Genomic DNA, 15,338 nt, shown 5'->3' with positions numbered 1-15,338 from the left:
ATCAATTCACAGCAATTGCTCACGAAGTTCAATTGATTCATATCCAATACATCAAACCCAAGGAAACATTCATCTGCAATGCCTGACAAGGACGCCGGAACCCCCGTGTCTTCATCTACCGACACGGTACGTACAAGGCCTAGGATAGTATCAAGTCCGGCCACATTCTAACGGCAACCCCAGGACAAACCCTCTGGTCCCAGAGCGGCCAGTACACCGGTAAAACCGAATTGGACCTCACAGAAAATGGCCAGAACCAGGTCCGCGCCTCCGGCAAGATCATTGTCGGAGCCGGCAAGCTGATTGACCCTGCACACCTGGCCCATGTGTACATTAGTCCGCGCAAGCGCGCGATGCAGACTTTCCAGATTGCCTTCTCCGAGGCGGATCAGCAGACACTGAAGGATGCGGGGAAGATTAGTGAGACGGAGAGGCTGGCTGAGTGGGATTATGGTCAGTATGAGGGTTTGTTGACGAAGGAGATTCGGGCTTTGCGGAAGGAGCATGGTTTGGATACTGAGCAGCCGTGGGATATTTGGCGTGATGGATGTGAGGGTGGAGAGTGAGTGGCATTTCCTTCCTTCTTTGGCCATATCTAAAATATCGGATTGTGGTCATGTATTTGCAAATGTTCGAGGGAAGCATGGCTAATTCGTCTCTTGCAGATCTGCCCAAGAGGTCACCGACCGCATTGATAATCTCATTGCAGAGATCCGTGACATTCACCGTGGTAACATGCACGGCGAGAAGCATTGTGATGTTGTACTCGTTGCTCATGGCCATCTCCTTCGTGCTTTCACCAAGCGCTGGCTTGGATATCCCATGGAGTTCCCTCTTTCCTTGATGCTTGACCCCGGTGCGGTTGGTGTTCTGAGGTATTATCTTTCCATTGATCCCTAGAGATTATTTGACCAAGATGGCATTTTTCTGACTTTCGTATAGCTACCAACATCACAACATTGATGAGCCTGCTATGTTGGTTGGATATGGTTTCCCATTGGAGGAGTGAGTGCACAAATCTAGATTGGAGGTTGCAACATAGAAAATGCTGGATGGTAGAAATAGGCTTAGATAAAGTTGAGGTTACTCGCACGCCAACTTGCGCTTTCGCACCACAGACTATTCTATTTTCGGATATGGTAGAGGACAGGTACGTCGAGTACCAAGATATCCTTGTAGTAGCTACTAAGCCTTCTAGCTATTAAAAAGACGGTTCGAAAGACAATTAGAAAGATCTTTCACGAATGGTAAATTGAAAGCATATCCATATATTTACATTGTAAAACCGGTTCTTCAGTCAAGATATCAAGGATTGAGTGTACCTATTCTCCGCTATCTGAAAATGGAATATTCTGTGGTGCGAAAGCACAAGTTGGCGTGCGAGTAGCCTCAGCCAGAATACAAGGCTTTAGATAAAATCAATGTGCAGTTACTTTTGCATGCTTCCGAGTCTCAAGAACTAGTCGACATTGATTATTGATAGGAAATCTATTTAGATCCCCGATAGAGCTCGTCGTCATTCTACAAGTCCCAACCACTGGTGAGATCTTGCGCGACCCGCTAGCTGCAGCACGCCATGTCGTACTCCAACATCGGGGATTATAAATGGGATTATAAATCCAATAATCGTGAAGCTACAAACAGCGGGGTATAAAACCGTAATCTGCATTAACAATTTCAGATCTATTCTTGAAACTATCTAGAAAATAGAACTAGAACACAACGTCTACACTACTTCATCAAACTGACCTCAAGTCAACCAACATCATCAACCATGGCAGTCTCCCAACCCAACCGCCAACTACACCTAACAGCATTCATGAGACCAGTCTCTCTACACACCGGAGCCTGGCGATACCCCGGCTCCTACCCAGACGCCAATTTCAATTTCAAGCACATCGTCCAATTCGCCCAAAAGCTCGAAGCCGCCAAATTCGACGCCTTCTTCATGGCCGACCACCTCGCTGTGCTAAATATGCCCGTCGAAGCCCTAAAGCGCAGCCACACAGTAACATCCTTCGAGCCCTTCACTCTCCTCTCCGCACTCTCGGCGGTGACGGAGAAAATCGGGCTCGCAGCAACGGCCAGCACGACGTACGATGCGCCGTACCACGTTGCACGGCGATTCGCGAGTCTAGATCACCTTAGCGGTGGACGAGCTGCGTGGAATATTGTTACTACGAGTAATCCGGAGTCGAGTCATAATTTCGGCTTCGATGAGCATATGGCGCATGGCGATCGGTATAAGCGGGCGCGAGAGTTCTACGATATTGTCACTGGGCTGTGGGATAGTTTTGCGGATGATGCGTTTACGCGGGATGTTGAGAGTGGGCAGTATTTAGATCCGGAGAAGATGCATGTGTTGAATCATGAGGGGGATGAGTTGAAGGTGCGCGGTCCGTTGAATATTGCCAGACCGCCGCAGGGATGGCCGGTTATTGTGCAGGCTGGACAGAGTGAGCCTGGAAGACAGTTGGCTGCTGAGACGGCTGAGGTCGTGTTTTGCAGTCCGAAGGATATTGAGGGTGCGAAGGCGTTGTATGCGGATATTAAGGGCCGGGTGGAGAAGGCTGGAAGGAAGAGGGAGCAGTTGAAGATTTTGCCCGCGGCATTGATTATTGTTGCGGATAGCAAGCAGGAGGCGCAGGAGAAGAGACTGAAGTTGGATAGTCTGGTGCATTATGATAGCGCCATTGCGTCCTTGTCGATTGTTCTGGGCGTGGATGCGAGTCAGTTTGATCCGGACGGACCCTTGCCGACAGATTTGCCAGAGACAAATGCGAGCAAGACGAGTCGGGAGGGTGCTGAGAAGCTGGCCAAGCAGGAGAACTTGACGGTTCGACAATTGGCTCAGCGGTATGGTGGTTTCTCTGGACTTGCCTTCCTGGGCTCGCCTAGTGATATTGCCGAGGAAATGGAGACGTGGTTGAAGGAAGAGGCATCTGATGGTTTCACTTGCACATTTCCTTTCCTGCCCCAGGGTCTGGAAGAGGTCACAGACAGACTGATTCCGGAGCTTCAGCGCAGAGGTTTGTTCCGCAAGGATTATACGGGTTCGACACTGCGGGAGCATTTCGGCCTAGAGAGACCGGCGAATCGATTCTTCAGCGAAGCGTCGTAGTTGGACAGTTCAGAGGGACCCATTCGAGGTCTGCAGAAAGGGAATTTCATAGCAAATATCGCTCTAGCTGCTGTATTCTCTATCAATGGGTATCATAATCAAATATTTCACAAACCATACTCCTTCCATAGCTGTGTTTATGTTTCGTAACTTCCTCATGCATCCTCCCCGAGGTACTTCAACACCTCATCACTCTGAAAAAACATACGTCTAAGCTTCTCCCCCCTCTTCCTAGCCTCGAATGCCCCCTTCCGCGCCTGTTTCGCATTCAACTTTTCAACTTTCTTCTTCGGCGGGGGAGGCGCCACTCGTAACCGATCTCCATCTGCATCCAGACCCGTGCCCAACCCCGCAGTGTCACGCTTGATCCGCCCTTTCAAAGGTTCTCGGATACCTTCGCGCCCTGTGGCACCAAGGCCGAGGCGACTGTCGGGGTCCCATCCGTAGTTGGAGAGGTAGCGTAGGCCGGCACGAGTCCGGTCGAGATGTGAGGGTGGATGCGAGTGTTGGAGGCAGACTTGGTGGGCGAGGGAGGCCTCGTGGGGTCGGGAGGTGGATGTATCTGTGTTGGTATCTGATCCAGGCTCTGAGGATATTGGGAGGTTGCATATTTCACAGTGATCGGGGGTTTGAGACTTGGATGTGGGAGCAGGTGGCGGTGGGGAGATGGCTTCTGATGTAGGCGGCGCGGAATTTGTGGTGCGCACTGGAGTTAATACCTCTCGACCTGTAGGTGTGCTCGGTGATGTACTGTTGTTCTGTTTTTTAAGCACAATCGAGAGGTATGTATCCGCAATACTCGGCCCCGGGGCCGGAGGTATAGACGATGGGCGTTCTGGGTTTATTGTGCTGAGTTCATGCTCGGATGATCGCACGAAGGGTACACGTTTCCGCCGTATACCAGCGCCAAAGACACGCTGGTCTTGCAATGGGAGATAGTAGTCCTCGCCATCTTCCTCTTGGGAGTTGGACATTGTAGGCGCATTGCAGTGGCAGAGAGAAGGAAAGTAGAAAGCCCTCGTCGCGAGCCAAGAGAAGACCGCAACGATCAGTGGCGATAAGATCGATAAGAAATCGATAAGTGGCCGATAAGCCACGTACACTCCAGAGTCCGAACAGCTCCACGTTCTTTTTCTCCTTGTCTCGTTATTTTTAGCCCAATTCACGCTTGCCATCATGCCCATTCCCCTTATTGCTCAGGGACTTCAAGATGGCATTGGCTCAATTCCATATGCCTGGACTGTGATCAAGACAGCGCCATGGCTTCTCCTGATTGCCGCGCTGAAGTATTACTTTGGTGGAGCACGCAACACGTCCGAGCGGTTGATGCACTCTAAGGTGGTGATGGTGACAGTACGAACCCTCAAATGAGCCCTATCTAGGGGACAATGCTAACAGCTATACTTCTAGGGCGGCACATCTGGCATTGGAGCTTCCGTCGTCCAAGAACTAGCTAAACGCGGTGCCCAAGTCATCCTCCTAACCAAGCAACCCCCCTCCGACCTCTTCCTCGTCGAATACATTGAAGACCTGCGCCGCACCACAGGGAGTCAACTCATCTACGCTGAACAAGTGGACCTCTCCTCTCTACACTCCATCCGTACCTTCGCCACGAAATGGATCGACAATAACCCTCCCCGACGTCTCGACGCAGTCGTGCTCTGCGGTGGCGTCGCCGTTCCATCCAGCGCACGCAAGAACACCATCGACGGCATCGACGAGGAATGGCAGGTCAACTACCTTGCCAACTTCCACCTCCTCAGCATCCTCAGCCCCGCACTGCGTGTACAACCCGCCCACCGAGACGTCCGAGTCGTCTTCGCAACCTGCTCCAGCTACATCGGAGCTAAATTCGATCTGGACATCGTCAAGCGTGGAAACGAATCTATTAATAAATCCACGACCAAATCTTCCACTCCTCCCCCTCGAAAAAGGGCATCTACGCCCTCAGCAAACTCTCCCTCATGACCTTCGCCCACTCCTTCCAACGCCACCTAAACGCCTACGCCCGTCCAGACGGCCTCCCACCCTGCACACGAGTCCTAGTCGTCGACCCAGGTCTCTCCCGCACTCCGGGTACTCGACGCTGGCTCACATGCGGGTCCCTCTTGGGTCTCCTGGTGTACCTCCTCACCTGGCCGCTATGGTGTCTAATCCTGAAGTCACCGCAGCAAGGCGCACAAAGTATCCTCTACGCGCTGATGGAGGAGAATTACTCGCGCGGCGAGGGCGGGTGGATGATCAAGGAGTGTCGGGAGGTAGACTGTGCGCGCCGGGATGTGCGGGATGAGGATCTTGGGAAGCGGTTGTGGGAGTTTAGTGAGAAGCAGATTGAGGAGGCGGAGAAGGAGAGTGCTGTGAGGAGGGCGGTGGAGAAGAAGGAGAAGGAAGTGCAGGAGGAGAAGAAGGGTAGGACGGAGACGGCTTCGGGGAAGGAGAAGAGTGCTGGGTCGAGGAGGAGTCGGAAGGGGAATAAGAGTTAGATGGGATGAGTTGGGATGATGATGGATGTGCCCCGTTTGAGGGTTGTGTTTATAGTTATAGATTGGTGTGGGATGGATATCATGTATCATGGGAGGCGTTTTGATTCAAGTTATACCTACACAGGTATCATTTATAGACATTCTTTTGTGCATACCATACCCTTGTATCTTACCTTGGAAAGTATTATACTAAGAAGAGGCATATATCGAGTAGCTCAGTCAAGTCTCCAGGTATACACAACCCTTCAATTGGTATTCGGCGTCACGATTCATCTCATCTCCTTCCCAACTCCTCAGTCAAGGTACACTTACTTTTCATCAAAACCTGGATCTCTCTACCTTGTCATTCCTCGTTGCATTTGCAATATTTAGAAAAAGGAAATTCGTTTCATGTATTCTACCCAAAATACTATCTATGTCCACGCACAAATATCTCATCAAGATACTTTTAAAAGAAAATTAATCCCATCATCAGCAAAACAGAGCAAACTTCACTGCCATCCAACAACCCTTTACTTCTTCAGGGCAGCAAGCAGCTCCGCAGGAGGCTGCTGGCGGTAACCCTGAGGGTTGTTCTTAGTCCAGCGCCAGAGATCCTCGCAAGCATTCTCCAGAGTGTACTTGGGGGTCCAGCCGAGCTCGTTGGTAGCACGGGTAGCGTTGGCAGTAAGGTTGAGGACGTCACCGGCACGGCGAGGGGCAACCTCGTAGGGGAGGTCACGGCCGACAGCAGCAGAGAAGGCCTTGATCATCTCGTAGACGGTGGAGCCCTTACCGGTACCCAAGTTCCAGGCGCGGACACCAGGGTTGTGCTCGCGCAGGTAGTTGAGAGCCTTGAGGTGGCCGTCAGCCAAGTCAAGGATGTGAATGTAGTCGCGAATGGCGGTGCCGTCGTGGGAGGCGTAGTCGTCGCCGAAGACGAGGAGCTTCTCGCGCTTGCCGGTGGCAACCTGGGCGAGCAGGGGGAGCAGGTTGTAGGGGACGCCCTGGGGGTCCTCACCCATGATACCGGAGGGGTGGGCACCGGCGGGGTTGAAGTAGCGCAGGAGAGCGCCGTTCCACTTCTTGGCCTCGGCCTCGTTGCCGGCCTTGATGGCGTTGTTGCGCTGGGCGTTGATCACGTCGGTGATTGCGGTCTCGACGGCGAACTTGGTGTTACCGTAAGGGTTGGTGGGGCCCAGGGGGCATTCCTCGGGGATGGGGATCATGTTGGGGAAGCGAGTGGCATCTCCGTAGACGGTGGCGGAGCTGGAGAAGACAATGTTGGAGACGTTGTACTTGACCATCGAGCGGAGGAGGTTGATGGTGCCGTAGACGTTGACCATGTAGTAGTCGAGAGGCTTTTCGCCGGACTCGCCAACGGCCTGTAGAAAGAGTGAATGTTAGTTTTGAGTTGATTCTTGCCAATGGCAGTGCTGAATTGGGTAAACGCACCTTCAGGGCAGCAAAGTGAATAACGCTGTCAATGTCGGGGTGAGCCTCGAAGACCTTGTCGAAGCCATTCTCATCGGTGACATCGACCTGGACGAACTCGGCCTTCTTGCCGCAGATAGCCTCAACACGGTTGAGGGCCTCGGCGGAGGAGTTGTACAGGTTATCAGCGACAACGACCTTGTAGCCAGCCTCGAGGAGGGCCAGGGTGGTGAAGGAGCCAATGTAACCGGTACCACTATGGGATTGAATTAGCTAGCAATTCGCCATGGGGCCAGAATGGCGGGGGTGGGGATTGGGGATGACAATAGCAATAAGCAATTCAGGAACACAGGAAACTCACCCGGTGACGAGGACTGAACCAGCAGGCATGATGAAGAGAAGTGTGGAGGGAAGATTAGAAGGGGAATTGAGGGTTATTGGAGAAGTGAGGGCGAGGGAGGAGGAGGATAAGGAGGAGGAGGAGGGGCAGCTTTTTAAGGGGAAACACTACGGAGAAGCCAAACAGGAGAGAGTCTCAGAGTGGGTCGAGTAACAATTAGTAGTGGGGGTGCCACAGTCAAAAGAGATTCCGTCATATTTCATCTCCCCCGAGATCTGCCCATCTTACGCGGCCAGACCAGCCATTGGTACTATTCGAGTGAATCTACATCAATCCTTTGACGCCTAAATTGTAAGCGATATCATAATCAAATCATACACTTCACACTCCGAACAATCATTCAAAATGGCCACACAATCCAAAATGGAACCACTCCAAGCCGAAGTCGACGAATCCGACCAAAGCTTCTTCCGTCTTCTAGTCAATGGCCCGTGAATTAAATACATCACCATAAACCCTGGCATTTACAGTTCCGAAGATATGTGTTGTCGTCCTTCCCTAATCTCCCTCTTACCCAAATTATTCCTACCAGGAGATTGGAACGATGGACTCGTCGCTCTAGATGCAAAAGGCCGGCCACATTTTATAAGCTTAAACCAGACCCAATTCCCCAGCGTGAAGAATACCTGGCATGAAACATTTGTCGATTACGTGGATCTGTCAATCGGACGAAGATTACGAACGGGCATTTATGAAGCTAAATGTCCATTATTCGAGGACGATGTTGTCGTCAAATTTGCTCGTTTTCATTGGGAGATTCAATATATAGAGAATGAAACTACGGCATATCAATGGATATCTGGCCATACAACAACTACAGCTACGACTACTCCTATCGCTCCCCGATTCCTGGGCCATTTGACGGAAATTGGTCGAGTAATATGGCTTCTTAATGGAACACACCAATGCACGACATGCTGAGACCCAGGACCTTCAGGCTTGCAGAGGTCTCTTGTCTCGACTACATGATTTAGGAGTTCGACATGGGGATACAAATCGATTTAATTTCCTGATTCGTGATTCCAAAGCTATTTTGATTGATTTTGATACGGCAAAGAAATGTGATGATCGAGACTTGCTTCTGCCAGAGTTGGATAGTTTAACGGCCTGTTTCGAAGATTCGTCGGGCAGAGGAGGCGAAGGTCCTCTCTAAAAAAAGAATTTTCTTTTTCTTTCATTGTTACTCGGATCAGAACTCAATTCAGCGCGAACCCTGGGAAATGATGGACCGTTCAAATGTGCAGATCGCTGATCGTCCTGAGCGGTGTAGTAGACCGACTCTCAGAGAAATGTTGGTATCATCAGACCTCAATAAGAACTCAATTGATCGGGGTAGATCGGGGGATTGACCGAGAAGCCTATACAAATAGTGTTGCTAACCGTCTATTCTTTACCACTTAGCTATACCTCTCTCCATCCTCAAGCCAACAGCGACAAAAACATAAATTCTCCGGTTGATAGAAAAGCCAACTGACAATTTCACATTTTCTCACAGCCCCGTTTCACCTCAGGGCCGTGCGGGTCAGTGTCCCACCGGGCGTATGGCACTGCCGAATAAGAAGCCCGGCTGGGTCCATCCCCCCCGGGAAGCCCAGGGTCCAGTTAAAAGTGTTGGACTCGGAAAGGTTCATTCAGGTCCAATGAACTTGAGTGAAGCCAGCCCATATTCCGTTGGGGCCAGTACGTGGCCCGAGTGGTTTGTCCCTGTTGCCAACTTGCTGTTGTGGATGACATCCCGTTTTTGGCCGGTGGGACGATCTCATACCTTCTTCGCAGAGTACATATGTACTCAATTGGAATCAAAAGATAGTGAATAAGAATGTACAGTCAAGCATGTCCGATGAGGGAGATCATGGGTGATCAATCATATCCACGATGTCGGAAACTAGTTAAATACACAAGGGACATCTAAAGACCCTACTCCAGGTGAAGAACAGCTCTAGGCACCGTACCATTGCGAATATGCCCATAGATCGGGCTTCTCCCTCCACAAGGCCATGCAAAAAGATAGATAGACTCAAAAAAAAAAGATGGAATTGGTATGAGAAGAAAATATAGATCACATAGATGCTCGAGGTTCGGGGCATGGGAAAAATAAGCTGCCCGTTCAATGTGTTTTTGGTTGGCACCAGCCAAGGGATGTCAAGACGCCCCAGATTATATGGTTGGGACATCCGACTCAAGAACTCTCGAGTGTAATTGGCGCCAGTGTGCATTTCAGCAACGGGGCGCGGTGGAGGAACGGGTGTTACTACACCCAAATGAGACATATCTGCAAAGCCCATCGAGAGGATAGAGGTGAAAGATTCAATCCGATCAGAGGAAAGTGACCCTACGGGTGACCCCCAAGAAATACATGAGCCCACGGCCATGGACTGCAATATTTGCAACTCGAGAAGGGGAAACTCCGTACAAAAAGCCTCCTGGTGATATTACAGTTCTGGTTTAACCCAGGAGTTCCACGTCCAGACCAATGGCCCGCATGAACAGGTTGACATTGCCCAACCGCAGGCTGGCCATATCGGCAGGCAGAGTCTTGCTGTAGCCCACAGTCTCCATCACACGATCCCTACAAGTCATCTGGTTAGTAATTTAACATTGCACTTTGAGATGGAAATACTCACTTAACAGCAATCACAAGGCGCTGCTGCTGCTCGGGGCTAGCACCAATACCCACAGCGGCCAGGAACTGCCACACATACATGTCATCACCCGTGTTGATTGCACCAGGGAAGATATCGGCAAGCGAGGGCTCCAGGGTGTCAAAGAGAACGTTGAACTTCTCCACCCACTGCTGCCAGTCTCGCTCGGCAGCCTGACCAGCCTCCTTGACAATCTCGGCACGGCTGAGCAGCATCGTCAGAATGCCCAGGCCGACCTTTGTACGAGCCACGGATTGCACGTGCGTCTGGGCAATGACCAGACCCAGCAGGCCGATGATGATGTTGAAGGGCGCCTCGTTCACGTAGCCAAGCAAGCTGGGCATCACAGCCAGCGAGAAGAGGTCAATAGACTCTCGCACCGCGAGGGAAGGCTGAGCCTCACCCGGTCCGGGTTGTGCGAGGCGGACCACGTCCAGGCTATCCAGGTGGACCACAATCATGGTCAAAATAGTAACGCGTTGCTCTTGGTCAATGTGACGGAAGATACGGGGAATGGCCTTCTTGCCCTTGGGGTACGACAAGAATGCGATGAAGGGGTGTGGGGTGGTGGAGTTGGGGACAATAGGCTCCATGACCTTGAGGGCTCGCCACAACTTCTGGTTCAGCGAGTGGACCTTCTGCCGCCATTCCATATGCTCCTGAATGGCCTCAGAATCACCCTCCTCGGGGGGAGGTGGCATGGTGCGCTCCATATCCTCCATGGCCATCAGAGCACTGTACACGCTTTCGATGTTGGTGAGAATGGATTTCCGGTCGCTCAGGCTGAGGTCCGATTGCACCTTCTTTGGCCGAGGGCCCTCCGAGCTATCAGGCCGCTTAATGTTAAGCATGTGCTTCGGTGCCTTGGCATTGCTGAAAGAGATCTTGCCCAAGCTGCCCTCAATGATAAGCTGCTTGTTCTTCGGCTTGGCCTTGGCCGCCTCAACGGCACGCTGAACCTGCTGCTGCATGCGTTGCATGTGGTTATCGGCACTTTGAAATGCCCTCCTGTTTCCATGGCCGCCGAGACGGTTTCCGGTTTGAAGGAGATAGGTCTGAGCGAAGTGACCCAGAGGCTGATGAGGGTGCTGGCGTGGTGCGCCACGGATCTGGCTATAGACTTGGTAATAAAAGTCTTCGGACAGAACGGCTTCCGGGTCCGCATCGGCCACATTTCCAGCGGCAGCAACCAATTGTTGCAGCTGAATGCGAGTGATGAAGTTCTTGTCCTGAGGTGTCATCAGGCCATTGCCGCGAGACAGGAGGAAGATCTTGTGGTTGCGCTTCGCCCGCTTGGCATCCTCCACCAGATAAGCATTGCGCTGCTCCTCCGTGAGATGCATGAGCTGCTGCGGGTTGGTGATGACTGGCAGGCCACCATTGGGTCCTCGGGTTGACGGCGGGGGCGGCATCTGCTGCTGCTGACGCTGACCGGGGGGTGGGCCGGCATGGCGGGGACCCTGAGGGCGCAGGTTCTGAGGAGGAAGTTGGTTTTGCTGGATATGCATTGGGGGAGGTCCCGACATGACAGGGCCGCCGTGCAGCTCCGGGATACCGGGAGGAAGACCAGGCATGCCCGGGGGGAGCACACCCTTCTCGAGGGCAGCTCGCAAGTACTCGGGAGGAATTGCGGGGAAGCCCTCGGGAACGCCTTGTGGGTATTGCGGGTGAGGCAGGTATGCCTGTTCAGCCATGTGCTGGGGAATTGACTGGGGCGGCATCGTCGGAGCAGGCTGGGACCGATGGCGCAATTGTGCCTCGACCTCCTCGAGGCTCATCATCGGCCTTCGGCTGGCAGCTGGGATCGGCTCCTGCTTCTTCTGCGAGATACCCCAAACGCTGGACTTGGCCTGCAGGTCGGGGATGTATCCCGGGTCCGAATACTTCTCATATCCAGTACGCTTGGCGGTGGTCGTGGCAGTGGTAGCTGTCGTCGTGGGAGCTGGGGCAGCGGCATGCTGCTGGGCAGCCAAGGGAGCCGCCGAGGGATTCTGCAGAGCATAACGAACTTGCTCCTCGCCAATGACATCGGCGACCTTGGCGGTGGTGCCGAAAAAGTCAAAGTCTCTCCCAACTGCTCCAGTCGCGGCAGCTCCAGTATCCCCACCGCCGAAGGTGTCGTCGTTGAAGGCATCCTGATCATCGTCGAGCTGGTCACCGAGACCATCGTAGGTATCCTCAAAGTCAATTCTAGTCGTGGGAGTTAGTCTTTGCAATCTCAGGTCAAGATTGACTATTGCGATAGCTCACCCGTCGTCATCCTCCACTGCTTGCGCACGAGCAACCTCCGCGAAGGGATCCGGGTTCTCGAAGAAACCCCTGGCCGGGCCACCTTGTTGGCGGTCCCGGGGGAGGGTGGTATCAAAACCAAAGAAAGACATGTTTCTTTGGTCAGATGCCAGATGGGATCGGAGATGGGGGGGGGGGAGGGGTGAGGTGGAAAGGCGAGATCGGCTGGTAGTGGGGGGAAGAAGGTGAGGTGCGAAGTTCTGGAGGTATCGGAGCCTCAGGCAGCAATTCGATCTGCCAAGGCGGAGGGAGACCAACCGGCCAGTTTGTCAACGTTCATGAAACCAACTGGCGAGTCTTCATGACTGCGGGGATCACGGCGCAAGGAGAACTGTCAAGATCGTGTCCGACTTATTCTTAGTGACAGTTTGATTGTTTCACATCTCGTACAAATTGAATTCAAAACCCCCGCACTATCATCTCCGTATTATTTCTGGACTTTCCAAGAAGTTCGTGATTGTGTTGTTTTTCAATTGGACTAAGCAAAAGAATGCGCGGCAGCTTTATGATTGGCCAGGCCACACTCTCCATTCCCCCATGATGCCAGTTGGTGACTACTGTAACCAACAGTACCAAGCTCCAGCCCGGAAGGCTGAAAGGCTGAAGGATGTTCCACCCTGTCGATTATTGTTCGTTTTTATGTAGATCGCCACGGGCCAGATGAGGGGGCCATTTACATCATCAAAGTCTCCGGTCTTTAAATCATTGGTTTTGAATAATTCTCAACCAGTGAACAGCCAAGCAATTCTCAGGATCTGGGTCTTCCCCCCTAAACGGTGCGGATGTCTCGCATTCGGTGAAACCACGCGGCTGAATGCGGTTGTCGCCATTGTCTTGCGCGGCCCTCGTTAGTCGCCTATCTAATTTCCCCCATCGTCCTCCTCCACTTTGATTACTCCCCTAAACACCCATTTCTCCCGTGTTTTTGATCTTCCTTTTCCATCTACATCTGCTCCTCCTAATCGGCGCATGTTGATCACTCTTCAGTGAGGACCAAAACAAGGATAGGCCGCAGTTCCGCCGGCCTGGTCGTATCCATCCACTCGTTACTTTTGCCTGCTCCTCCAGGCCTTTTCCTTCCCCACTCGCCACAATGTCTTTCTCCGCGAGATACACCCGATACCTGGTGTTCGCCGTCGTGGTAAGTGGTCCCTCTGTCGCTGATCAGCGCTGCTTCCTCTAGCACCTGTTGCAGTCGCATGAGAATCGCAGTGGCGCTAACTATCGTCTTCACAGGGATTGGCCTTCTTCTACATCGTCACCCGATCGTCCTTCCATCTGCCTAGCGCCGCCTCATTCCCTCGTCCACAACCTTCCTACGATGATTTCAAGTCACAAAAAACACAATATGTCGGAACCAACAGCAGCGAGCGAGTCAATGCGACCTTTGTCACCCTCGCCCGCAACTCCGACCTCTGGGAGATCGCCAAGTCTATCCGGACCGTCGAGGACCGCTTCAATCGCAACTACAACTACGATTGGGTCTTCCTGAACGATAAGGAGTTCGACGAGGACTTCAAGAAGCTTACCACGTCGTTGGCTTCCGGCAACACCCACTATGGCAAGATACCCAAAGAGCATTGGTCGTATCCGGACTGGATTGATCAGGATAAGGCCAGAGAGGCGCGAGAGGAGATGGGTCGCAAGAAGATCATCTACGGTGACTCAGAGAGCTATCGCCATATGTGCCGCTATGAGTCGGGCTTCTTCTTCCGCCACCCGCTGATGATGAACTACGAATACTACTGGCGCGTGGAGCCCAGCATTGAGCTCTACTGTGATATTGGCCACGACCCGTTCCGCTTCATGAAGGAGAACGACAAGAAGTACAGCTTTGTTATCAGTTTGTACGAATACATCGATACCATACCCACGCTCTGGGATAGCGTGAAGAAGTTCTTGAAGGCCCACCCCGAGCACGTCCCCAGTGGCAATGCCATGGAGTTTATTAGTGAGGATGGCGGCGAGACCTACAACAAGTGCCACTTCGTATGTCACCCTGAATGCATCAATGTCTGAAGGTATCCAAGACGGCTAACATCCAATTTGCAGTGGTCCAACTTTGAAATCGGCAGCCTGGAGTGGCTGCGGTCCAAGGCGTATATCGACTACTTCTCCTCCCTGGACCAGGATGGTGGCTTCTTCTATGAGCGATGGGGCGATGCGCCCGTCCACTCCATTGCTGCGGCCGCCATGCTCAAGAAGGAGCAAATCCACTTCTTCAACGAGATCGCCTACTACCACGTACCTTTCACCCATTGCCCGAGCGATGAGCAGACGAGGCTGGACCTGCGCTGCCATTGCAAACCCGAAGAGAACTTTGACTGGAAGGGCTATTCTTGTAAGCATCGACCGCGTCACATCCCCGTAAAAGAAGATCAGCTTTGCTAATAAACTATTACAGGTACCAACCGGTGGTTCCAGGTCAACGACCTCCAAAAACCCGATGGCTGGGACAAGTCAGATTGACTCCGTGCACTCGGTCGTTATGTCGTTGTCCTGTGTATGATCGTCGCAATGATTCTGCTAGCCAGTCAACGTGCGCGAATGAGGGTCATGCAGGGGCTACGTATGACGATCGAGTCCCTGGTTGACTTTGTCAGAGTGTGCCGCGGCACCTACAAGTACCGCTCAGTGAGCGAAAAGTAAAGACGAAGATGAGAAAAGCAGGCAAATTTGTAATGCCATTCCGCAACGATTGCCATGTTTGATGTTCTTCCTTCGAAACAAACAGAGTTTCCCATCCTACTATCTCTCCGGGGATTCCTTGCCTCGAGCGTGGGCAAGATGCAGGATTCTTGTTTGGCCTGCTCTTTCTCCTTAATCTTATTTCCTTGATCGGGATGGCTTCCTTGTTTTATTATCTTGATTGTCAGCAGCGTATTTCCCCCCCCTTTCTTTGCTTGCTCCATTTTGATCCTCTTTTTTTCTTGAAGTTGGTTGCATCGGTCACCGGAGTACAAGAGGATTCTCACAGGATGAGCAACGGA

The 15,338-nt window shown here is 52.3% G+C and overlaps 8 protein-coding genes across 8 annotated transcripts; 5 read left to right on the top strand and 3 right to left on the bottom strand.

Annotated features, from left to right (window-relative positions):
• Positions 1 to 78: 78 nt before the first annotated feature.
• On the top strand, positions 79 to 1,009 carry N7473_012084 (histidine phosphatase family protein; the record flags this gene model as incomplete). The annotated part of the gene is made up of 4 exons (XM_057158023.1): positions 79 to 126; positions 204 to 562; positions 666 to 875; positions 943 to 1,009. The coding sequence occupies 4 exons, from the start codon at positions 79 to 81 to the stop codon at positions 1,007 to 1,009; spliced, it is 684 nt and encodes a 227-aa protein (XP_057003873.1).
• A 765-nt stretch (positions 1,010 to 1,774) lies between these two features.
• N7473_012083 (LLM class flavin-dependent oxidoreductase) lies at positions 1,775 to 3,121 on the top strand (the record flags this gene model as incomplete). The annotated part of the gene is made up of 1 exon (XM_057158022.1): positions 1,775 to 3,121. The coding sequence occupies one exon, from the start codon at positions 1,775 to 1,777 to the stop codon at positions 3,119 to 3,121; it is 1,347 nt and encodes a 448-aa protein (XP_057003872.1).
• Positions 3,122 to 3,276: 155 nt separating this feature from the next.
• N7473_012082 (putative G-patch domain protein) lies at positions 3,277 to 4,095 on the bottom strand (the record flags this gene model as incomplete). Its single annotated transcript, XM_057158021.1, has 1 exon — positions 3,277 to 4,095. One exon carries the CDS (start codon positions 4,093 to 4,095, stop codon positions 3,277 to 3,279), a length of 819 nt encoding a protein of 272 aa, XP_057003871.1.
• A 182-nt stretch (positions 4,096 to 4,277) lies between these two features.
• Positions 4,278 to 5,604, top strand: N7473_012081 (putative oxidoreductase; the record flags this gene model as incomplete). Its single annotated transcript, XM_057158020.1, has 3 exons — positions 4,278 to 4,474; positions 4,532 to 4,987; positions 5,056 to 5,604. Exons 1-3 carry the CDS (start codon positions 4,298 to 4,300, stop codon positions 5,602 to 5,604), a joined length of 1,182 nt encoding a protein of 393 aa, XP_057003870.1. The 5' UTR covers positions 4,278 to 4,297.
• Positions 5,605 to 5,942: 338 nt separating this feature from the next.
• On the bottom strand, positions 5,943 to 7,523 carry N7473_012080 (NAD-dependent epimerase/dehydratase family protein). Its single transcript, XM_057158019.1, has 3 exons — positions 7,379 to 7,523; positions 7,039 to 7,273; positions 5,943 to 6,968 (listed from the first exon to the last, which is right to left on the bottom strand). The coding sequence occupies exons 1-3, from the start codon at positions 7,405 to 7,407 to the stop codon at positions 6,117 to 6,119; spliced, it is 1,116 nt and encodes a 371-aa protein (XP_057003869.1). The 5' UTR covers positions 7,408 to 7,523; the 3' UTR covers positions 5,943 to 6,116.
• Positions 7,524 to 7,762: 239 nt separating this feature from the next.
• On the top strand, positions 7,763 to 8,570 carry N7473_012079 (alpha-galactosidase A precursor; the record flags this gene model as incomplete). The annotated part of the gene is made up of 3 exons (XM_057158018.1): positions 7,763 to 7,848; positions 7,888 to 8,293; positions 8,346 to 8,570. 3 exons carry the CDS (start codon positions 7,763 to 7,765, stop codon positions 8,568 to 8,570), a joined length of 717 nt encoding a protein of 238 aa, XP_057003868.1.
• A 1,292-nt stretch (positions 8,571 to 9,862) lies between these two features.
• Positions 9,863 to 12,440, bottom strand: N7473_012078 (deadenylation-dependent mRNA-decapping factor PAT1; the record flags this gene model as incomplete). Its single annotated transcript, XM_057158017.1, has 3 exons — positions 9,863 to 9,986; positions 10,042 to 12,249; positions 12,310 to 12,440. The coding sequence occupies 3 exons, from the start codon at positions 12,438 to 12,440 to the stop codon at positions 9,863 to 9,865; spliced, it is 2,463 nt and encodes an 820-aa protein (XP_057003867.1).
• A 1,001-nt stretch (positions 12,441 to 13,441) lies between these two features.
• On the top strand, positions 13,442 to 14,817 carry N7473_012077 (glycosyltransferase family 15 protein; the record flags this gene model as incomplete). The annotated part of the gene is made up of 4 exons (XM_057158016.1): positions 13,442 to 13,489; positions 13,585 to 14,337; positions 14,401 to 14,689; positions 14,753 to 14,817. The coding sequence occupies 4 exons, from the start codon at positions 13,442 to 13,444 to the stop codon at positions 14,815 to 14,817; spliced, it is 1,155 nt and encodes a 384-aa protein (XP_057003866.1).
• Positions 14,818 to 15,338: the final 521 nt, after the last annotated feature.

Source organism: Penicillium subrubescens, assembly GCF_028828155.1.
Source record: "Penicillium subrubescens strain IBT 31985 chromosome Unknown utg000010l_segment0_segment0, whole genome shotgun sequence".
Classification (NCBI taxonomy): Eukaryota; Fungi; Ascomycota; class Eurotiomycetes; order Eurotiales; family Aspergillaceae; genus Penicillium; species Penicillium subrubescens.
Note: the sequence above shows the minus strand (reverse complement) of the source record. Positions and strands in the feature narration are given on the sequence as shown.